The following is a 25,458-nucleotide window of genomic DNA, read 5'->3' on the forward strand; positions in this document are numbered from 1 at the left end:
CCAACCCACTGCCGCAGAAGTATTTCTTACCGGCTAAAAGGAAATGTCAATAACCATCTATTCAGTTCTTATACCATTTAGGCACAAATTTGCTTTTGTAGGTAGGTGACAACTTTTTAAAGGGGGAAAAATGGAGGGGAAAGGAAAATGTTAGTAAAAGCTTTGTATTTAGTCATACAATAATTTGAATAGTCTTCCATGGAATTTCTATCAATCAACATTTCATGTGATCTGCTACCAACGCTTACCTCCCTGCTCCCCCCAAAAACACCCTCTATAATCCCAGCCGAGTATGATACAACCCCTTCCAGGCTATTTTCTCTATGGGCTATTTCTCCACTCAGTGCCATACAGTTTAGCTACACGCTAATCTGTACTTGTTCCAACCCTACAGCGAAGGTCCATCATAAACACTACTTCATGAATGGTCTCTGAGCAGCCCCCAACCCAACCACAGCTCAAGGTTATCAGATTTATATTTCCATTACCACATCTGTTGTACTATAATTGTTTCTGTAAATGCCCCTGAAGGCAGAGACACAGTCTTATCTCCCAACTTCACCAAAAAGAACAAGCAAGCAACAAAATAATACATCCACTGGTGCAATTTTTGGGAGACTGAACACAATGTTAAATATTAGGTTGTTCAAGAAATTGCCATTTAGGGACGCCCAGGTGGCTCAGTCATTAAGGGTCTGTCTTCAGCTCAGGTCATGATTCCAGCGTCCTGGGATCCATCCACATGTAAGGCTCTGATCTGTGGGAAGCCCGCTTCTCCCTCTCCCACTCCTCCTGCTTGTGTTTCCTCTCCCACTGTCTGTCTCTGTCAAATAAGTAAAATCTTAAAGAACAAGTGCCATTTATGTAGGTAAAGACTGTCGAATCAACAGTTTCATACAGTTCAAGCTATACTACGAAAGGATGGGCTAAAGTATATTTGAATTTGGACGTTACAGAGAGAGTATGACTAACTCCTTTTATATCCCAATCTCATAAATATACAAGACAACTAGAATCTCCTATTATATCCACAGTGATTTAAAGTCTGTCCTCTCACAGAAGGAGATTTCAATCAGTTTAACCTAAGGTTCTTACGAGCTGTCCTTAATCTTTCCAACTACTAATGTTAACCTAACCAATATAAAAGGCAGACACTAACGGCTAATATTAAGTTTTAAAACCAAGTATTTTGTTCCTCACAAATACTAATATGTTGGCAGGGGTGGGGAGACCCTGCCAAACTGGCTTAAGAATCCTAGGATGCATGCTTTTGCATTCTGCTTATATGGGTATATCCAAAAATTCTTAACTGAGATATCAAAGCAAATATACCATTAGAAATCGTAACACTGCAATGATTTTGAGAACTACAGGTCAAGGAACAAAGATTTTTAAGTATTTGTTTCACAGCCCTTCAAAATACCAGACAAATTCTGAACACTGATACTTTTCAAGTTTTCCACATTTTACTTGTATGAAAAATACCTAGCTGCACACAAGCAACCTTAGACTGGGCAGACATTAAAATGAATATGCCCAAAATGGACATGGAATTCGAAGCATTTGCCTGTTTTAACATAGCATTCAAACAGGTAAAATCAGGACCAAAAATGGGCCAACTAAGCATTTTTATCTGTTCAAAGTTCCATCAGCAAAAGGGTATTTCTATTTTCTTTTGGGTTCTGAAAATGAGGATGTTCTTAAGTTCATGGATTTTCTCAGCATTAAAAGAGAGATGTAATTTTAAAGTAGCCCCACAGTCACAAAAACTTTGATAAAAAATGCAATCTGAGTAAAACTATTTTAAGGGCATTAAACCTTTTTCTTTTTTTAAATCTTGTGATTTTTTCCAAGTGGCTGTTATAGCCCTTAAAGTCACCTGCGAAAGAGGTTCCTTCTACCAGACACATGCCTCATCCAAAAACCAGTGATACTCCAAATTGGTTTTGCAGGTTAGTGCAAATACACTGTTGTGGCTACTGCAGAATGAATGGGCCAATACTTAAATCTAGTCGAGAGAGGGCCACAGGTGATTTGGGTAGGTATCGATAATTCAGATAAAATCAAATGTTGAAAAGGGTTCATGGTGACTCCTTCTGGTATTCCTTCAGTACTTTCTCCTACAGAGCTGTTTTTTTGTGTCTCTGATCTCTAATATCACCCTATCACACCCTCAGAGCAGTGCCTCTGAAATCCAAAGGCTGTGAAACAGTTCTGCATTGCTCTCATAATTCCCGAATGTCAACAAGGAAATGATACAGGAATGACCATCCAGGCAATAAAACAGGCTTACATTAAGTAGGCCGACAATGACCAAATTCCAAAGATCCTATCCCTCCCTACACTAAGTGTATGACACCTGAGATTCCATGGAATTCGGCATGAAAATCACAGATAGGAAACAAGGAAGCATATAAAGTAAAAGGGAGTGGGGAAAACCCATATTAGGATCATTAACTGGTGTGTAAAGTCGTTTTCAAATCTTTGGGTAAACTATACCATACATAATACTTACTTAACTGGCCTATATAAATATATATCCACTAATAAATTAACATGGATTTCTAATAAAATATCTTGTATTATTTATTTGCAAATATCTGTATAAAAAGTAGAACAAGGAACATAAATACCAAACGCATTTTAATGGAAACCTTATTTTATGATACCAGTATGAGAAACAGACATAGTAGCTACCAAACAGTGGGGTTTTTTTTACATAACTCATTTATTTGGTGATGGTGTAAGGTTTAAAATTCCATTTTTGCTTTACATTAAATTATGAAGTGAAAACGAACATTTAGCTAATGAAAGATTTTGAACAGTAATTCTGGCATTAAAATTTATTAGTAGTTCTCAGCTTTAAAAATGTTAAATGTCATACATTCTATTTGAAGGGTAATAACAAAGTCAAACAGAAATGCTCAGTGGCACATCATGTTTGCTAACATGTTTCCTAATAAAGAACAGTGTCAAAACCTTCCTAAAGGCAACGACAATCTATGGGAAGAGAAGCTGTCATAAGCCCAAGAGACAGCATGAAGCAGCTACTGGCTTCCCGACTTACCATCTTCCTTTTCCTTTCTGCAATCTGCTCCTCTGATTCCATTTCTACTTCATTGCTAATGGGAGTTTTTTCTTCTATATCATCAATGAAATCTGGTTCCTGAAAGATGGAAATGACTGCTTTATAGAAACTACTATTCCATCTACAAACTAGGGACACTGAACTATTAAAATACCTTTAAATGGCAACTAATGCATTCAACAAAGAAAAATTACAAGCCTACTTAAATCCATTTCAGAACCTTAAAACTGGCTGTAATTAAAAATTTTTTTCAAAATTAAATGATTTTGCTTTTTAGAGTTCTAGTCCATAATATTAATAGAGCCCACAAAGTCAAATATGGTAGCATAGCTTTCTGTTTACATTCTTCCCAAAACATAAACATATAAAATTACTTCATAAAACTTGGTGCCTAGAGATTCCAAGTGCTTAATAAATGTTTGTTCAATTTAGAGCTTTTGGGAAATATATTAAGTTAATTAAACTTAAATTATGGAAAATGGGCTACTGGAGAGGAGTGAAATCTTCCTTATTTTTCACTTTATTTTTATTTTTTTATTTTTTTTTAAAGATTTATTTATTTATTTGACAGAGATTACAAGTAGGCAGAGAGGCAGGCAGAGAGAGAGAGAGGAGGAAGCAGGCTCCCTGCTGAGCAGAGAGCCCGATGCGGGACTCGATCCCAGGACCCTGAGATCATGACCTGAGCCGAAGGCAGCGGCTTAACCCACTGAGCCACCCAGGCGCCCCTATTTTTCACTTTAAATGGTGCCTCCTAACTTCTATTTATGTAGAGGGCATATAAGAAACTCTTTCCTAGCAGGGCAGATGTATGGGCCAAACTCATCCCCCAAAATAATCCTACATGTTAAGAGTATTTTCTCTGAAAAATCTTCTGTCTCATCCTTATAGAATTGATTTAATTATGTCCCAAATGTTAAAAAAAAGGAAATTAAGACTTTAAATAAGAACACTTACTACTAAGATATGGACAATACCATCTGGGAGAAGTTTTTAAATCACCCAGTTATAGAAAAATCTTGTATTCAATTCTGCAAGGATCTGCTGGCTCAGTTGTTTAACGAGCTTAATGAACACTGCACAAATTCTAGCAGAACTTCTGTACTTGTGTTTTATGTTTCTAAGTACTTCATTAAGTAACAATAGATCTAACTTAAAAAATTTAAACCGTTTTACATAAAGAGGTTAAAATATGACAAATTATGTTCTTTTGTTGACTTCTGCTGACAATCAGAAGAGCGTAGTTCAGTACCTGATTATTTGATACTGATAGCCTCAGTGGAGAAAGCTTTCTCTGTTTAGTTTCTGGGCTCTTCATTTTGTTGGTGGTTCCTTCACAATCCAAAGTAATATTCTGATTTTGTGTATCTTTTTCTTTTGAAATATCCTTTTCTTTTTTTCCTTTTTTCCTTCTGGTCTCATAACCGCTGTTGATGTTTTCCATGGATTCAGAACTACGTTTTAGAACAGGGCACTCTGGATTTTCTTTGAGGCATGCGCAGTCCACCTTGTACTTACTGGAAAGATAACCAGTTCAATATTTATTCAAGACAAATTGTAAAATTTTCTAATTCATTTGAAGCTGCAACTCTGCAAAACTGCATGCATGCTACTACTACCACTTAATAAGCAATCCTTACTTTTCACTAATTTGCACTCCCCATAACTATCACAAAAGAAGTTTTTTGTCCTCATTTAAAAAACATTAATCATTAGAAGTTGATTTCTGATAGAAATTGGACCTTCAATCATAAGGATAACCAGTGATGGTTTAGAGAAGGAAAACAAAACCAAAAAAACCTCAATGAATTAAAACTGAATCCTTGTAAGTGAAACGATATATTTGGTTCACATTAAGGCAAAAATGGTATTTACTTCAGTAGTCCCAAACCTTAACTATGTCTTATACTTTAAGAAATGACTTTGATAACCAGTTGTCTTTAAAAAGCCACTTTGAGGGGCTCCTGGGTGGCTCAGTTGGTTAAGCCACTGCCTTCAGCTCAGGTCATGATCCTGGCTGGGATCGAGTCCCACATCAGGCTCCCAGCTCCATGGGGAGTCTGCTTCTCTCTCTGACCTTCTCCCCTTTCATGCTCTCTCTCTCTCTCATAAATAAATAAAATCTTTATTTTTAAAAAAAAAGCCACCCTGAAAAAGGGTAGAGTTATGTTTTCCTTTGCCTCTCTTAAGTACTCCCTCTTTCAAATGGACGCTTGAAAAATAACTGCACTATCTCTCATCTTCACTACAGTGATAATTATTACCTCCACCATACAGGGAAGATTCAAATGCAGAGAGCTTCAGCACTTTGTCCAAAGTGGCACAGTTACTAAATGGTTGCGACAGCATTCAGGTACAGGTCTGTGTGAGTCCAAAGCTCACACTTTCCATTTCTTCTTAACTCTGCCCTCCATATCCCTACCACCACCATTTAGTTTCTCTCCAGGATGCAGGCAAAATGCCCAAACCTAAGTAAAACACTAGAAGCCCCCCATTCGACATGTTTTTAAGTAGTTTAATACTTGTTCGCCATAAAAGTAATTCACTTTCCAAAGTTCCTAATACTGTTCTCCTTACTAACTTTCAAGATTAGTACAAGTCAAACTGCCTAAATCTGTAAATCAGGAACAGAACTCAAAAATTTGTTATCTATGGGACCCATCTCCCCAAATTAGGTATTACTAGAAACTAGGTTCAAAGTCTTTCTAGATGTTTTCTTTGATTTTAGGATAACAACTGCAAATAATGATGGCCAACAGCTAATATTTATTAAAAGCACTTATTTTGTGCCAGGAAACACTCTACATATCTTATACTCACTGAATCTTCAAAACATTCCTGTTAGGTGAGTATTATTATTCTTCTATTATGATATAATGAGATGAAGAAATCGGCTGAATAAGCAACCAAGCTAGGATTTGAAACCACTCAGATTATAAAAAGCTTATATTCTTAACCACTTATGGGAGACAGTCTTTCAAAGCAATGAGCAAAGAGCCACTATGCTAAATTTACTGCCATCTAGGAGAAAAAGGGCTAAGAAGGTCATGCTTAAGTTATAATAAATTTGACTCCCAACAATCAAGTAGAGATACACAGTGCAGGAAGTGAAATTTCATTAACAGAAAACATCATGAACATGTAAAACTTACACATTTAAATAGGTTACCATACAAAACTTTAGAAGTAAAATACAGAATAGGAGGAAATGAGCTCAAATGCTTATAACCAAACAGACTACAGGATACAAAAAAACCATTTCCCTCCCCACCCAAAAAAATCAGAAAAAGACCAGTAGGAAAATTGAAGGGGATTGAACAATCCATGAGAGAGGAAATCCAAATGACTAATATACAAAAAGATCCTTGGGCTTATAAAATAATCAAGGAAAATGATAATTAAAAATATAAAAAGATGGGATGCCTGAGTGGCTCACTAGGTTAAGTGTCTGCCTTTGGCTCAAGTCATGATCCCAGTGTCCTGGGATTGAGTCCCCCATCAGGCTCCTTGATCAGCGGGGAGCCTGTATCTCCCCCTACTTTCCTCTCTCTCTCTAACAAATCTTTAAAATACACACACACACGTATGTATAAAAAATACCATTTCACATGGATTAGCACCAATTTTTCAAAGTCATAAGGAAGTAGAGCAAGGAAGAAAGGTGTGAGAATAGAAACTGGTCATGACCCCCTGTCAGGTAACACTGAGGCCGTGCACATGCCACAGCTGAGCAAGCATACCCACTAGATTCTCTCCCATGGAGACAACATGGGCCCACAAAAACATGTTCAAGGAGTCACAGAACGGTTCTAGTGAATTTAAGATCCAACAGAGAAATGGATAAATGCTACTGGCAGTGAAAACAAATGAACTAGAGCTACACAAAAAGAACCAAATCTCAAAAGTAACAAATGAGAAAAGATGAAAACAAAACACTACAGAATGTAATTTACATAGAACTTAAAAAAAAAAAGTTTTTATACTCAGAATTAACTTTATTTCCCTAGTGTTTCAGAACAACAGTTCTCAGAATTTCCTTACAGGACTCCAACAAACCCTTTCAATTTATACTACAAAAAAACTGCACAATTTCTTTTCTTTTCTTTTTTTTTAAGATTCTATTTATTTGAGAGATAGAGCAGGAGAGGGGAGAAGGTCAGAAGGAGAAGCAAATTCCCCTGGGAACCTGAAGCGGGATACCTGAGCTAAAGGCAGTTGCTTAACCAACTGAGCCACCCTGGGGGCCCCTGCACAATTTTTTATTTTGAAGGGCAAAAGTGAAATTATCCATTCACACTTATCAATTAACTTACATTAAAACCAAAAATGTATCCCCTAAAACACAAGAAAGAAGAAATTCTCATGTAAACAAGGTCAGTGTTATATAGCTGAATTAGGACTACTTTTTAAAATTACTATGATCATTTACATTACAATAATAAAAGTCTAGAAAAGAACTAAGTAATAATGCTTAGTGGAAGTTGACACCAAAATGCTTGTTTTCAAGTACATTTCACTGCTTCATAATACATACAAATAAAAAACTATGAAAGTGATGACAATACCTAGATTTTTAGGAGGGCCTTAAGGAACTATTTCAAAACAGATAACATATTTAGAGACTTGAACTTACCAATTCCCATAGTCAAAATCAAAGGCAATAGTTATTTCAGTTCCCTTTGGAATACTCTGTATAGAATAAATGTAAAGATGTATGGTTCCATCTTCAATTTCATGCCTCACCTGTTAAAAGAATAATTTTACATTTTTAGAAATTATTTTCTATCTTTAGGAGCACCTCATCCTGTAATTTTGAAAACTTTTCAAAGTAATTCATGAGTACAATGGGAAAAATATGCAACTGTAACACTGTAACTCTAAACTGGTGGTTATCAGCTGGAAGCAAGTGCAGTGAGGCAAACTGCAATCCACCACGTAGCATTAAAAAGCAAACACTAGGGCTACCTGGGTGGCTCAGTGGGTTAAAGCCTCTGCCTTTGGCTCAGGTCATCATCCCAGGGTCCTGGGATCGAGCCCCGCACTGCGCACTCTGCTCAGCGGGGAGTCTGCTTCCCCCTCTCACTCTGCCTGCCTCTCTGCCTACTTGTGACCTCTGTCAAATAAATAAATAAAGTATTTTTAAAAAAAAAGCAAACACTACACTTCACAATTTCATAATGCATATTTTTTCACCTCTCAGTATCCCTGGAATTGGGAGTTTTATAAGTGATAATATGTTTGATTTGATGACATGCAGTAATGAGTAATGGTACAGTTAACACCACACTTTTCTATGACAGACACTGTTCTAGGTACGTCACAGGTATTAACTCCTTTAGTCCTCCCATTAAGTTTTTACAGGGAAAAACAAGCACAGACAAGATTACAAAGCTAGTTCATCAAAGAGAAGACATGAATCTAGTAAGTCTGGCTTCAAAACCTATACTCTTAGCTGTAACATATAAATTGTAAATGTTTACTCTGGCATGAAAAACCAGAAATACTGCTTCAGGCTCCAAATTAAAGCACAATTTTTATAAAAAAAATTTATAGTAGCACATGTAAAATCTACTTTAGCTTTTAGTTTTGTCATCTATCTTGATCCAATCAGATCAAGATGTATATGACCCACAGAGCTTCAGAAATAAAGTCCAGTATTTCCCCTACAAAAAAAAAAAAAATCACAATTTCTTCAAAATGTGCGAAGTCATTTCTAAAACCTGAGAGCCTAATTTTTCAAAGTGGAAGCACATGGACCATATAAAATTCATCAATGGTCAAAAAGGCTACCAGATTTGTGTCTGATACTCATTTCCACATATCCCCCAAACTCCTGCCTCCCAAAAAGATTTCTGTAAGCTTACCTCTGCATTGGGTGTACAAGAACGCCTGATGAACCGAGCCTCATTTCCAAAAGTCCTTGCATCAACACACATTTCTAGCCCGTGAAATTTAGAATAAAACAAAACAAAAGGATATGGTCTACAAAGAAAGAAATGCATTATAAACTATTAACATATTACCAAACTTCTAAAATACTCAAAGTCAATAGTGAAGCCAAGATCTGGATACAGGCAATCTGATACCAGAACCCATTTGTTAAGGGCAAGTTCATGCTAATCCGATTTTTACTTGCTCCAATAATCTTACTTAAATCAAAGTTAATTAACTGAAGGTAGAAATTCAAATTTACAAGGAAAAATAAAAAGGGGGTGACTACTGCCTTTACAGAAGGATTCATAACTGGATGCCTTTAAAATCCGTATCTCCTAGTGCATTTAAGTGTTTGATTTACAACACTGTTTCACATAAAATTTGTATGTAAAAGAGAAGTATTCTTGTATATCTTTCAAATCTTAAAAACTCAATTATAAACAACAAATAATCATATAGACTGAGAATGTTCTCAGTCTATACCAATGTATTTCTACACCTCAGGGAAGCAATGGTCACATCAAATCCCCATCAAAATCACAAACCACAGAAGAGGGCTCCAGAGCCATTCACTTTCACAAGAAAGTGAACGTTTTAAAGTAGGGCACATCTAACATCCTCTAATAAAGAGGAAGGGATTTTTGCCTGTGATCACCAATGGTCTTTTCAGGTTCTACCAATTATGTCACAAGGAGTTAGGAAAGGTCCTGGACTCAAAAGGATTCCTTAGAATCTTATGCAATCAGAGTCATCCATCTAAACTGCTGTAGTTTATCTTTGAAGTAGACTATTGTAGGAGTGTCAGCAAGACAGAGATGGGTAAGAAGAGACTGAGGAATACATCTGCTTTTTGCTGTATTTTATTATAGTTCAAAAGTTTATCATTAGTCATTGTTCAGTCACACTACACTTTTAAATGTATTAAAATGCACTCAGGAAGGCAAAATATATATGAACACAGATAGCATCTTGGTAAAATAGCCCCAAAACCCCAATTCATAACTATAGATAACTGATAAAATAAAGAAATATACCTCTTAAAGAAATATCCATTTGCTTCAAACTGTTCTCTTAGCATAAACTTCCCTCTGTACTCAATGATAAGTGCATCAGGAGGCAAATCTTTTGCGGATTTCAGAATTTTCTTATTTTTTTGTATATGGCTCTAAAACCAGAGAAATGTTGAGATTAATTAAACCTGATTGCTTTCAAGCTAACTACTCAAGATATGCATTAGAAAACGGTTTTGTTTCATAATTTTTTTTGGCAAATGAAATATTTACCTCCACAGGAGGCTTGAAGAGCAAATTGTTGGTATTCAAATCTGATTTATTTATTTCTTTTTTGTCATTTCCATTGCCTAATCTCAGAGCTATTCTTTGTGCCTCCCTCTGAACACCCTCACTATACTGGTTACTGTTTGCCTCTTCATAGCGATCCATCCACGCTTTGATTTTTGTCTCCCATCCAAAATTTGAACCATCAGATGAAGGATCGATCTCTGGAGCTGACCCCTGAAATCACAGCAAACAAAGCATTAATATCTGGACTTCCAAGTATTTATATACACACACTCAAATAAATGATCATCTATGTAAAAGAATGTAATATAAAGTAGAGACAATGATAGGCTTTCAGAGGTTCTAGGGAAAAACAGACCATAAATGAGCAGCCTACTACACCTTCATACTGCATGCCAGACAGGTAAGGACTTAGAAAACTAAAGGAGACCAAGTTATGTTGGACTAGCAAAAATTCAGCCTTCACTGACACCACTGTAGCCCAAAGGGCGTCATTAATAAAACTGCAAACACTCCAAACTTGGGAGTCACTGCTAGCTATTGGTTAAAAAAAGGACAGCATGGGGCTGACTAAGCCTGTGTAGCTCAGGGTCCAACTCTTAAGTGTCCAACTCTTGACTGTGGCTCAAGTCATGATCTCAAGGCTGAGACAGAGACTCAAATCAGCCCTGAGCTGGGTGTGGATTCTGCTTAAGATGCTTAAGATTGGAGCACCTGGGTGGCTCAGTCATTAAGCGTCTGCCTGCCTTCGACTCAGGTCATGATCCCAAGGTCCTGGGATGGAGCCCCACATCAGGCTCCCTGCTCCTCCCTTTCCCACTGCCCCTGCTTGTGTTCCCTCTCTCATTGTCATTCTCTGTCAATAAATAAATAAAATAAATAAAATCTTAAAAAAAAAAAAAAGGATGCTTAAGATTCTTTCTCCCTCACCTCTCCCTCTGCCCCTCTCACACTGCTCTCTTGGGAGCTCTTTAAAAAAAATAAATAAATAAAAGAACATGCACTATTTTATTAGAGACTGTCAGTATCTACCTTGTATTCATAGTTTTGACAGACTACAATTTTGACATGTTTTATTTAAAAATACATGTTGATATCTTAATTTAGTGTAATTTCAAGATCTATAATCAACTGTCCACATGATAAATTTGACATAAGGAACAAAATATCTCACAGAATGTGAAATGACCAAAATGGTCCATAGCCTAAATTCAAGGGTCACAGTGATAGCAAGGACCTTTGCTCATCTATACCTCCTACTAAAAACCCAAAAGATAAGAATGCTTAGTGCAAAGTACAGGAAGTCATAGCCTCTCTTAATCTGTTACAGAGCAAAAAGTGTGGGGCACTTGGCTGGCTCAGTTGAAAGAGCATGCAACTCTTGGTCTTGGAGTGGTAAGTTTGAGCCTCATGCTGGGTGTAGAGATTAACTTAAAATTTAAAAAAATCTTACTGGACACCTGGGTGACTCAGTTGGTTTAAGTGGCTGCCTTAGGCTCAGGTCATGATCCCAGGATCCTAGGACTGAGCCCTGCATCAGGCTCCCTGCTTGGCAGAAAGCCTGCTTCTTCCTCTCCCTCTGCCTGCTGCTCTGATTACTTGTACTCTCTCTGTCAAATAAATAAATAAAATCTTCAAAAAATAAAAATTTTAAAAATCTAAAAAAAAAAAAAAAGAACAAAAGGGGACTCTTTTCTTGCTGGAATGCAACTTACAGACAGGCATAATTACCACACATTTTGAAAATATATTAAAAGGTGGAATCCCACAATAAGGTTTTTTTTTTAAGATTTCATTTATTTATTTGACAGTGACAGAGAGAGCAAACACAAGGGAGAGCGTGAAGCAGGCTCCCCACTGAGCAGGGAGCCCAACATGGGGCTCGATCCCAGGACCCTGGGATCATGATTTGAGCCAAAGACAGATGCTTAACGACTGAGCTAGCCAGGCACCCCTTCCAGAATGATAGAATGATTTTTTTTTTTTTTAAGATTTTATTTATTTGACAGAGAGAGATCACAAGTGGTGGGGGGAAGCAGTCTCCCCGCTGAGCAGAAAGCCCGATGCAGGACTTGATCCCAGGACCCTGAGATCATGACCTGAGGCGAAGGCAGAGGCTTAGCCCACTGGGCCACCCAGGCGTCTCCAGAAAGATTCTTATTTGCAATCTTGGGAAGAAAGTCAATCAATGCAGATAAGAAAAACTTTTGTTTCATTAGCATAATTCAGATTGTAAATGATTTTAACACATGACATTTCAATTTTTTGTAAATGCTATTCATCAATTTTGTTCTACAACACTGAACACCTTGATGAGAAAAAATTATTTCCTATGGTAAGTGCTGTGAAGTGTGTAAACCTGGCGATTCGCAGACCTGTACCCCTGGGGCTAATAATACATTATATGTTTATAAAAGAAAAGAAAAGAAAAACACAGAAAAAAAAATAGAAGCTTTTTTGGTTTCCTCAATAATTTTTTCAGTACACAGAGGCCCTGAGACAAAATTGTTTAAGAACTGTCGCTTTAGGAAGGCATTTATTTTCTCAGTTGGTGTGAGATGTGCTAATAATAAAGATTGTTACTATCTGTTGGGAAAAAAAAAAAAAAAAGATTATCTCTAAAGTATGTACAACCTACATAACTAAAATTTTAAAATCACATGTAGAATTAATAAAAGCTCTTATATATCCTGTTAGCCAGGTACACATGTACAGTCAACACTAAAGTTTACCATTTGTCCACCTTCCATATAGGTAATTTTTATTACAAAAAGTATCATTCTTTCCTACAATGAAACAAACTATAGTAAGTTGTTCAACTACTTGACAGAGTGTGTTTATTTTTACCAACTGATATTTTATGTAATTATATATTCCACATTATGATGACCACCTTTTAACAGATTTTTACACAAATATGAAATACTACATATTAAGGCTTTCATCAGTATTATTAAAGAAATCTAGTAATATCTCAGCTTTTATTTTTTTTATTTGTTAATTTTACTTTTTACTTTCTAAAGATTTTATTTATTTATTTGACAGACAGAGATCACAAGTAGGCAGAGAGGCAGGCAGGGGCGGGGGCGGGGTGCAGGGGAACCAGGCTCCCTCCTGAGCAGAGAGCCGGATGCAGGGCTCAATCCCAGTACCCTGGGATCATGACCTGAGCTGAAGGCAGAGGCTTTAACCCACTGAGCCACCCAGGTGCCCCAAGAAATCTAATAAATTTTAAAGATTTTTTTCTTTCTCTTTTACCACCCCCGACCCCAACCAAGCCTTCTACTGACCTGGTATATATCTGATGCAGTAAATTCTTCTATATCTCTTCAACCTATAAATACTACAGAATTACTAACTGGAATTGCTGTATCTTAAAGAAGGTATCTTTGACTTAAGTAAAAAATATCTTTAGGGGCACCTGGGTGGCTCAGTGGGTTAAGCATCTGCCATCGGCTCAGGTCATGATCTCAGGGTCCTGGATAGAGTCCTGCATCAGGCTCTCTGCTCAGCAGGGAGCATGCTTCCCCCCTCTCTGCCTGCCTCTCTACCTACTTGTGATCTCTCCTCTCTCTCTCTCTCTGCTCTGTCAAATAAATAAAATCTTCTAAAATATATGTATATATCTTTAAAGATTCACAAAGATTATTAAAATTTCACTTTCTTAGTCACTTCTTTACATAATAAATGAAAATATTTTACTTAAGTAAAAGATACCCCATCTTCAATAAACCTATTGGGATGACTACTGGATAAATTGGAAAAGGAAACTACAAAGTATTGAGTTTCTACTGGGTAAATCCAAAAACCTTTTCAGACTGTACGTTATGTCAGAGAATATCCCATAAACTCAAGTTTAATATATATATAGTAAGTATAAAAGTACAAACATATACTTTAACACAGAAAGAACATTTTTGGGCTTATAGTCTGTTGAGTGTCACGATGTATTAACTTTCTTGAGAAAGAACTACAAAAGTATGTAGTAATCATCACTGCACAGGTGTTAAATGATTTGTTTTCCAGGGAATGTGGAATAATGAGTAACTATTATGCTTTACACGATGGTCACAACAAATATACTGTAACATGCTCCCTATTTTACTATCTGACAACTTGAGAAACCCATTATTCTTTAACCATATAACCTAGAAAGCTATCGACATACTATATAGCTGACCTCTGTTATCCAACACCTATCATTTGGGGGGGAGGCAGAGCTAAAGAGCCTTGCCTCTCTCAGCAATCTGGCCATCTACAAAATTGAGGATGTATTCTAATTAACTCAAGGTACAGGTGACTACTTTGTACTTCAATGGTGATTTTATAGTATTTTATAACAACTTAATTAAATCACTAGAATCCCAACTATGCAAAATATACAAATTTTCAAATTCTCAATGTGATTTTGCATTCATATGTCCAGTATATGAAGTGGTACTGGGAGGCATGGAATGCAATAACTGAAATTCATATTACCCCAAATTTTGATATTAGGTATTACTTACATACCACTACCTTTTGCTTAATATTTTAACATTGTGAGTAAACTCCAAGAGTGGCATATTAATCAAAATAGGATTTTCTATGGTACACTTCTGATAAAGATATAATAAGCAATAAATGATACACAATGAAGAGAACATAAAGATTATGGACAATCACTTAATAAGCTCCTGAAAAACTGACAGTTGGTACTAAGGACTTAAATTTAATGTATTTACCTTAACTCTTGATGACTTCCTAGATCCTTCGCGAAAGGCCTGAAATAACATTAAATTCTGAGTGAGTTTTTCTTTAAACTGAATATAATATTTAAGAATCAATCAGTTCACTAAAGTCATCTACTAGAATATTATTCTATTATTAACAATAGAATGCAGACAGGGCGCCTGGGTGGCTCAGTCAGTTAAGTGTCTGTCTTCAGCTAAGGTCATGATCCCAGGGTTCTGAGATCAAGTTCCCCATCAGTGGGAAGTCTGCTTCTCCCTCTCCCTCTCTCTGCCCCTCCCTTCCACTTCTGCACTCATGCATGCTCTCTCTCTCTCTCCCCACCCCACCCTCAAATAAAATAAAATTAAAAAAATAAGAGTGCAAACTTTGTATACCTGAAACTAAAATATATTCAAATTAAAAAAAAATAAGAATGTAGATTATGTAAGAACATAAGAATATGTATGTGATACTGCCCAAAAAACCCTCACGTTTTCTGTGTGCTCAATTATTACAACCATGGAAAAATATCTGATTAAAATTGAAAGGGTATTAAAAATAATACAATAATTTTATTGAAGTCATGAGTTTTGGGAGTGATAAAATAATGTTACTACTTTAATTCTCTAAGTCAACTAGTAAGTGATTTGAATTTGTTGTTTTATTTAAGAAATATACACTGTGGTAAAAGAGAGCTGTATTTATTCAATAAATATTTAGTGACAGCTCACTAATCTGCTGGGTCCTGAAAGGTATTTAACATTTATCTTCATCATCAGTCCACCCCAAAAGTCTCTAGAGGGACTAACAAACATAAACCGAGAGTAAGCAATATAGATCCAAATATATTTAAGTGTCAAGTCTGTGTGTAGACTACATGTTAGAAGCAAGCAAGATTTACTAACAACAAAAACAAGGCAATGAACCTTCATGGGAAACATGGGAAAAGAGCTAGGTAGACTTTAGAGAATGGATGTACTCAGAGAGATGAACTGAAAGGAACCCAATCCTAGTTCCTTATGTGAGGGGCACCTGGGTGGCTCAGGTCATAATCTCAGGATTCTGGGGTCAAGCCACCCCCTGTCCCCCGGGGGGTCTGGTACTCCTTCTCCTTCTGTATACCCCTTGTGCTCTCACTCTCTCTCAGATGAATAAAATCTTCTAAAAAATTATAAAAAAATATGAAAGAAGGCATTAAATGGGAAAAATATGCCACAGTCAAAGAAAAATGAATATATGCACTTGTACCTACTGAAGAGTATGAAATAAAATTGGCTAAAATTAAAAATTAGACCTTGGAAACCTTATTTTAAAAAGTCCAATTTTATGATTCTGACTCAAATACAGTTATGCTTTTCTTTACGGTAGAGGAATCAAAATTCTTCTAAGCAGAGAAGAGATGTAAGAGCAATATTCACAGGAGATGTTGCAAAGCAGAAAGATAAAGTTGGAGAAATTAAATATGGTAAATTATTACTGCAATACGAGGTGATGAAGGCTTAGATGAGTTTGCAGAAGCAAAAGAAAGAAAAATAAAAAAGTAAGAGACACTCCAAAGGAAAAAATTAACAGTGCTTTTGAAAATCAATATGAATGTCCAAAAGTAAAGATGACTTAAAGATTTTTGAGGCTGGGGGCACCTGGGTGGCATTTCTATGACTAGTTTCACTAGTGATGATGGCAAATCACTATGCAAACATTCTTCTCTATTACGCTCCAATCTTTTAAACATATTAAAATTTTAAAACGAGTTTTAAAAAGCTTAAGATTCTAACACCGTTTCTGGCTACCATCCAATACTCATCTGCCTTTCCTGTAAAACTCAGCTCCCACCAATTTCCATCTATACATCTTAAGAAAGAAAAACATACCTTTTTACACTTTGAAATACTTTGGTCTTTCTCCCCACTTTTTTTCCTTCGTTTATCATTAACCTTGGAAACTCTCGAAGCAGTTAGAGTAATCGATGTTGGGGTGTGCTGAAATGCAGTATATAATTCCACAGGAACTTCATCCCCACTCTCAGTTGCACTGGTATCACCATCTTCCAAGGCAAAACAGAAACTATTGTACTTGTAATACTATTTCAAACAAAACAAAAAACAAACTACATGGCATTCTATGTGGCAAACTGTTATATCTCCATCTGTCTGAAGAATAAACATTTTTTCTTACTTCCTCACCTCAACGACACTTCAAATGCAAACTACAAGTACCATTTCTTACACACTGAACTAGATACAAAAGTTTGACATTACACAGACATGGTGTGACTGTGGGAAAGCAGCACTTGCATAAACTGCAAGGAAATTCACAATTCCCTATGAAGGGGAATTTAGTCATATCTAGCAAAATTCTACATTTATTACCCTTTCATCCAGTAATCCCATTTCTAGTATGTATTCAAAGATAAAGTGAACGAAACCTCCCCCCCCCCCAAAAAAAACCCTTATCCAGGAGAGTTTCATTGAAGGTACTACTTGTAATAACATAAACAAAAAATAAAAAATACTGGAAACATCCTAAATGTCCATCAAACAGGAAGAGTTCAATTAACTATGATTATTCAAAACCATTTGTACTAGTACTGTTTTAAGCCAAAATCAAAGTTATATTGTAGTTACACTTCTAAAATCTATTCTTAAAAATGAAAAACTACTACTCCATTATGATAAACTAACGGATCACCATCTCTCTGAAAAGCAAACATATTTTAATACTTCTTTAAACCAATATAACTTTGTAGAAAAACATGGATGATTTATAATTTTTATTTTCCTCTACTTCCTACGTTTTCTAAAATAAGTACATTCTTATTCTATAATCTGTTAAAAAAAGAATATTTAAAATCTCTACCTGATTGTAAGTCATATACACAATCAACATTCACTGCTAAGGTGTTTACATCTGACTAAAATACGCAGGCCACCCAATTCTCTTGATCACACTGATCTTCATTTAGTATAGATTCTTTTCACCTACCTGACATATTCTCCCTTTTCCGGCGTTGTAGTAGCACTGCCCTCTCTTTATCCAAACTCCTGTATTAAAATATTAATGATTATTTATCAAACTTTCATGAATTTAGGTGTAAGCAGCTTGGTTTTAAACGTGATAAACTTTACAATTTCTCTAATATGTTTTTACTGAAAAATGAAAAGTATAAAATATTATGTATTATCCCTTGCCTTAGTTAGATCTTATCCAGCGTAATCAGCAGCAGATGCCAGTTAAGTGACTCTACTGTACTTCTAAGAAAAAAACCTTTTACTTAGGAAACAGCAAAAAGTCTGTTAAAAAAAGGATGCTATTTCATGAAAAAGATGGGGTTATCTTGAAGGGATGGAAAGAAATCAATCAATCTCAACATACCACTATAAAGTGACCTTATGCACATATTTTTAAGAGAAAAAAATGAAATGTGGCAAAAACTATAGTATACTATCACTTACCTAAGGCAAGAAATACAAGTATGTATGTATATATCTGTTTCTAATAAGGAAACAATGGAAAGAATAATCCATTTTTTATCCTACTTCAGGGGTGGAAGGACATAATCACATTAGCATATTGTCATAAAAATAAAGTACAAAACAATCCTAAAAATAAAAAGTAACTAGATTATTCATATATTTCTGACAGGAATATAAAATGGTACAACTGATCCACAAAATAGTTGGGCAATTTTGTGTAAAACTAAACATGCTACTACCATGTGACTGAACAACTGCACTTTCAGGCATTTATCCCAGAGAAAACAAACTTAACACTCACACCAAAACCTGTACACAAATGTTCACAGCCACTTTATCTGTAATAGCCCAAAAGTGGAAAAGACCCAAATGTCCAATGGGTAGGTGGTTACTGTACATATATATCACAGAACACTACTCCGCAATAAGAACGAACAAAATACTAGTAACATGCAACGAATTAGATGGCTCTCCCGAGAATTACGCTGAGTAAAAAAAGCCAATCCCAAAGGTCACATACTGTATGATTCCATTTATATAACATCTTTGAAATGACAAAATTATAGCCATGGATTACAGATTACAGCAGTGGAGTTGCCAAAGGTCAGGTATGAGACGGGTGGGAGAAGTGGGAGGTGGTGTGGCTGTAAAATGCAACATTAGGGATCCTCTCCATGGAAATGTTTTGTTTCTTGACTGTATCAATGTCAATATCCTAACCGTAATACTGTATTAATAGTTTTGCAACATGTCACCACAGGGGCAACTGGGTGAAGTATATACAGAATTTCTGTATTATTTCATAACTGTATATGAATCTGTAATTAACTCAAAATAAAACGTTTTATTTTAAAAAATCAAAAATAAAATAACATCAACATAGTGTGTATTCAGCTGGTATTATAATCACAGTGAAATCCTTTTAAGGGACTTTAAACACAATAACTATACATTCCTTGTGGCATATAACTTAAGAAAAAAAGTTCTGAACTCTTTTACATAGGGGCAGCACCTGGCTGGCTCAGCAGTGGAGCATGCAACTCTTGATTTCAGGGTCATGAATTTGAGCCACAATTTGGGTGTAGAATTCACATAATAAATAAATAAATAAATGGATGAATGAATAAATAAATAAATAAACTGTTTTACGTAATCATATGGTTGGTGCTAGTGTTGGTATTGTTACTCTGAGACCACTGTATTTTTCTATGAAATGAAGCAACTAAGAAATTGGTGAGATTCTAATTACATTACTGTCTATACTGCTGGGAACTAGGATGTAAAAATGGGATAAAGAAACGGCTAAATGAAAACTTTATATTCCTAAATTTAAACTGCAATCATCTGTATAAACTCATGTACTTTATCTTAAAAATAACACACAAAACGTATTTCCTAGCTTTGTCTAAAAAAACAAAGACCTAGGAACATGACCAATCCGGTAGGAAGGAGCATGACTAGCTCTCAGATTCTACAACTGAAAACCAATTCTCAAGTTAGAGGCACAAGAGTATAAAATAAGCTCAAGACGACTTCTTACACCAGAAAGCACAAAACCTATCAAGTACCAGTAGGTTACGGTCATAAGGGCTCAAGAGCAAACTTGATGAGGTTCCCAATGACCAAAACTGGACAAAATTTGAGTATCAATAAGAATAATAACTGCAACAGACTGATATCCAAGATGTTTAAATCCCTGAATTCATAATGATACTTAAATTTCTTTTCAGTATTCTGAACACTAGTAAATAAAAGGTCAGAATCAACAAGCATTTATCCTGCCTTTCCTTACCGAAATACAGTTGACTCTTGAACAACATGAAGAGTTAGGGTCACCAACCCCCCCTCCCCATGCAATCAGGTATCTGCATATAATGTTTGATTTTCCAAAAACTTAAACTACTGAAAGCCTACTATTGAATGTCAGCCTACTGATAACATAAACTGTTGATTAACACATATTTGGTATATGCATTATACATTCTTACAGTAGAAGTGCACCAGAGAAAAGAAAATGTAATTAAGAGGGGGCAGCTGGGTGGCTCAGTCAGTTGAGCATCTTGTCTTCCGCTCAGGTCATGATCCTAGGGTCCTGGGATTAAGCCCCACATTTGAATCTGCTGGCTCCCTGCTCAGCAGGGAGTCTGCTTCTCCCTCTTCATCTGCCTCTCTCCCCAACACCTCGTGCCCTCTCTTTCTCTCTCAAATAAGTAAAATTTAATTTAAAAAAGAAAATGTGATTAAGGAAGTCATAAAAATCATTTACTTATTGTATTGAAAAAAATTCACATTAAAAAAAGAAAAAATCCACATTTAAGTGGATCTGCACAGATCACAACTATGCTGTTCAAGGGTCAACTGTATTTCTTCAGAGAACTGAACAGTTAATATGGGAGAGTTTGTTTCTATAGAACTATTCCAGCTAGTAAGTTATAAGCAATAAGATTAACATGGCACTAATTTGCAACCCCTATTAATGGATCTAAATAAGGACTATCAATCAGTATGTCCTATCACAGAGACAACCAGATATTATGTGCTATCTGACAGAACAGAGTCTATGAAAAATCCTCCTCTCAGCACTCCCCAAAAAATCAAACCTACAATCCCATCACACACTTGTTTACAGAAATACAAAGGACATAGAAACTGGTTATTATCATGATAATGCAATCAGCAAACAAATCAGAACAAACAATTCAGTTCCTTAAAAGGGAGACCAGAGTTGGTGGGGTGATGAAAGGAGGTTTGTATTACCAGAGTCTTAAGAGACAGATGTGTATCAACCAATCAGTATTTTAACCGTGGCTGAATGATAATGAATTTTATTGCATGTATAATAATGGTTTGGGGTTGATTTTTTTAAAATTCTTTTACAGATACATATTGAAAGACATATAAATATATATATATAGAAATACATAGGGATACATGTGTATGAAATACTATATCTGGGACTCCCATTAAAATGTGTGAAAGGGAGAAGATATATATATGACAGTATAAATGAAAAAGATTATTGAAAATTATTGAAGCAGGGTGGTGGAACAATTATTTTTTATGGAATACATGGATCTTGTAACTCTTTAACATAGTGCACTCCCGTGAAAAAAAGATGCCATCACTTGGAAGATGTGCTATTTTATGCACTATTAATAAATTAAAAAAAAAAATCCACAAAGTAAACTGTGGCATATTATCAATAGAAAGACTCTTTTAGAGATGTCAGAATTAAAAAAAAAAAAAAAAGAACATAAAAATGAAAAGTTTACCTTAGAATTGATGAAACACAGTAAAATCCATTAATTGTTTAATCCAGAATTCATACATAAACCTCTCTTAACGGAAGATTGCTTCAGTAAAATAACTGGCAATCTTGTAAGTATGCACAACTTACCTAGGCTGACAACGTTCACATAAGTATGTATCAGGAATATGCTGCCTGTCAATCCCCATGCAGTCAATATGTTGCCAAACACTTAAAGAAAAAGAAGAACATATAAAATGTTAACAGAATATTCTTAATTTAAGATGTGATTGTCTATTTAACTATCACTTCATAAGCACCCACTTTGAGTTTAGCACTGTAAAAGGTGCTGTGAGGAATTCATAGAAATATGTCCTTGGGGAGATAAAACTAAGATGCAAAGACAAGACGACAAATATAGGATTTTATTTTATTTTATTTTATTTTTTAAAGATTTTATTTATTTATTTGACAGACAGAGATCACAAGTAGGCAGAGCGGCAGGCAGAGAGAGAGAGGAGGAAGCAGGCTCCCTGCAGAGCAGAGAGCCCGATGTGGGGCTCAATCCCAGGACCCTGGGATCATGACCTGAGCTGAAGGCAGAGGCTTTAACCCACTGAGCCACCCAGGCGCCCCCAAATATAGGATTTTATATATATATATATATTTATTTCTAAAGCAAATATAACTTTTAATGTGAAAGGTAGTATACATTATAAATATTCTCAAAAGTCACAGCATGAAGATGTCCACACTATTTGAAGTTAATGGGAAAATAACCCTGGTGAATAATGGACTTGAATTAAAACCTCATCTGGGAGATTAGAAAGAAAAGGTGTCATTATAGTAACTTTTCTCAAGTAGACAGATATAAGGAGCAACAGCCAGCAGGCAGTTATCTATATGAAGGGGGATTTTCATTCTGAGACATAAAGGGGGTAGAACCGGATTAGTAAAGTGTAGTCAGATTACACAGGACTCAAATTTCAGGATGTGTACATATCTCCTCTGACAGGCACGAGGTAACACTAGAGGTGCTTTGGTGGTATACAGTTAATTCAAAGAAGTTAGGAAACCCAAAGTAGAAAAACCAACTAAGACAATTTTCCAACATTCCAAAACTTAAAGAAGGACAGAACTAGAAAGCAGCAGAGAAGATAAGTTAAAGAATCCAAGATACATTCCATAAGGATAGGGATTAAACCTATTCTGTCCTCAAATTATTTTTATAGAATACATGGATCACTTTGAGGCAATCTCTCAATTTGCTACTATTACTTATTTTGTTGCCAGGACTTTAATTGGCCCAAAGCTGATAGATAGATAGACAGACAGATAGATCTTAATTACTCTTTATATAATAATTAGCCATTTCAAATATATCCCTACTGAGTTAACTATAGTATGCTTTCCACTTCTAAACTGGGAAAGCTGGGAAAAGACCTGGTAGGAAGTGGAAGGTAACAAAATATAAGATGTGGGGGGGAAAGTGAGAAATAAAAGCAGAGCACCTGACAAGGCAGGTTAGAATAACAAACTGAATTAAATTTGGTAAGTAATAATGTCATGCAGATAAAAGTAGAAACAAAACTAGAAAATGCAATAAATGATCTGAGCTCTAGATGTCAAACTTGAAAGAGGAGTATAGGCTGGAGGTACATGGACATACACAGAGGCAATACAGAACAAAAAGAGGAAAAAAGGTAAAGCCTTGCAAATATACTACGGATTAAGCAGTAGAAAAATAGAACAACAAGAACAACAAAAAAAACCCAGATTCATAAAAGAGAGCAGTTGCTGAGAAGCAAATACCTTGAACAATCCAAAAACTGAACCGGTCCTTCAAGAATTTGCAGACAGGTATAAATCCTAAGGACTATTTCACTATTTTCTAATTGAGATAATTCTATATTATATCTAGATCATTGTAATGAAATCGAAAGAAAACACTGCATTAAAATGAAAACACTGCCAAATGGTATGTAATTTATCACATTAGATAAGATCAGCTAAGAGAAAGCTATTATTACATGATCAGTTAAAATATGAACTAAAATTTCCTAATTATTTAAAAAATAATGAAGAAAACAAGTTATCATTGAAGTTATTTTTTTAGTTTTTAAATTTACCTCCTGAATAAATTTACTGAGGTGACTGTTCATACTAATGATATGTGTCACAGGTAATAAGTATTTATTTTAAAATTTTAAAAGGTATCACAATAATTTTATTAAAATTAATTCAAAATATCACATCTTTACACAAAAATGCCGAATTTCACTCTCCAGTTAAGACTAATTCCTTCCTTCTGGCAAAAGTAAATCAACTTTTTAAAATATAACCCTATATGCATGTTTTTATCAATAACTTCCAACTCTTAATCATGTAATAGATGGGAAGAATATTACAAATAATGCGAAGTAATTTATATTTGGCTTTAAGATGTGCTTTTACACTCATACTCAAATATGGGTATATGCTATACTATTTCAAATCAAATAATGAAGCATTGCCACAAACATCTGACCTAGGAAATTGTGTAAAGCCACCGAAGTATCTTACCCCCTACAGTACACTGCTTAAATCCTCTCTGCTTCCCACTCTGTACAAGGGATGGACTCAGTAACTTTCAGGCAGAAATCCTACAGTTCCCTCTCCATCTTCCCCAACTCCCTCCCCTGCAAAACAAATCAAAAAACAAAACAAAACAGAAAAAAAAAAACAAAAACAAAAAATGAAAACAAAACCCCACTTTCTGTCCCAATCACACCTTCTCTAGGGGAGGAGGCCTTTCTTGGTGGTTGAACCAGGGTTGGGGGAGGGGAGACTGTGGTTCTGGTTCAAGGAGACTCCAGAGGGCTGCAAGGTTCAAGTCAAAAGGAGGTGAGAGAGTCAGGTCAAACAAACATCAATCAAAATGTGTAATTCCCCCAAACTGGAAAATCACAGTTGACTATACAGCACAAATAATTCCAAAGGAAATTCAGAGGGCTCATTTTTCTATCTTGTCTACCATTATATGCAGTTGTATTATTATTGGATGAGCAAAAAGAGAGATGGGATCCTACACGAATGACGTTCAGAACCAACTGCCTATTACTCAGTTAATAAGGAGGATTTCTAACAAACTCTAATAGAGCTTCTTTCCCATAAGAAATCTTTCTAGCAAAACACACTGCATTGATAGTAGCAATGCATCAAAAAAAATGCGGACACCAATTCCTTTAAAAGTGACTTTATCTTTTCCAAGAATAACAATCAAAGGTTAGCAACATTCAAGAAGAGTAAACGAACAGCGTAAGGTATTTTACCTGCATTTGTCACAACAGATCATATATCCATCATCATGTGTAAAACCACATATGCACCTGGTTACATCAGTACCGTAACTTCCATCCTCAGATGTGCTGATTGTTGTAGCACTGGAAGTTTCATCAAAGTTAGGAGTGGCAAATATGCCTACTTCATTTTTGCTAATAAGAACTGATGGAGGAGGGGAAGCCGGAGGTGTTGGAGGAGGACGAGCACCATAATTATGGTCCTGGATAATTGAACACAAATACAGCACAATATAATTCCAACAACAGTATGAACTTAGATAAAAATCAATCCTTAATTTGAATATTCAAGAAATATGAAATTGACCCATTTCTTCCCTAATACCTTTAAAATAATGACTTGTGAAGCTAGAAATTAAACCAT

General features: G+C 35.6%; 1 protein-coding gene across 4 annotated transcripts in view; it reads right to left on the minus strand.

Annotated features, from left to right (window-relative positions):
* The window catches only part of KMT2E (lysine methyltransferase 2E (inactive)), a 97,291-nt gene that overhangs the window by 16,797 nt on the left and 55,036 nt on the right, over positions 1-25,458 (minus strand). For all 4 annotated transcript variants that reach the window (XM_059170859.1, XM_059170861.1, XM_059170858.1 and 1 more), the window contains 11 exons: positions 25,068-25,297; positions 21,907-21,987; positions 18,019-18,077; positions 16,908-17,080; positions 15,048-15,086; positions 10,306-10,536; positions 10,057-10,187; positions 8,953-9,070; positions 7,722-7,831; positions 4,341-4,605; positions 3,068-3,166 (listed from right to left, as the gene is read on the minus strand). In XM_059170859.1, coding sequence (XP_059026842.1) covers positions 3,068-3,166; positions 4,341-4,605; positions 7,722-7,831; positions 8,953-9,070; positions 10,057-10,187; positions 10,306-10,536; positions 15,048-15,086; positions 16,908-17,080; positions 18,019-18,077; positions 21,907-21,987; positions 25,068-25,297 — 1,536 coding nt within the window. The remainder of the gene's footprint in view (positions 1-3,067; positions 3,167-4,340; positions 4,606-7,721; positions 7,832-8,952; positions 9,071-10,056; positions 10,188-10,305; positions 10,537-15,047; positions 15,087-16,907; positions 17,081-18,018; positions 18,078-21,906; positions 21,988-25,067; positions 25,298-25,458) is intronic.

Source organism: Mustela lutreola, chromosome 4 (genome assembly GCF_030435805.1).
Source record: "Mustela lutreola isolate mMusLut2 chromosome 4, mMusLut2.pri, whole genome shotgun sequence".
Lineage (NCBI taxonomy): Eukaryota > Metazoa > Chordata > Mammalia > Carnivora > Mustelidae > Mustela > Mustela lutreola.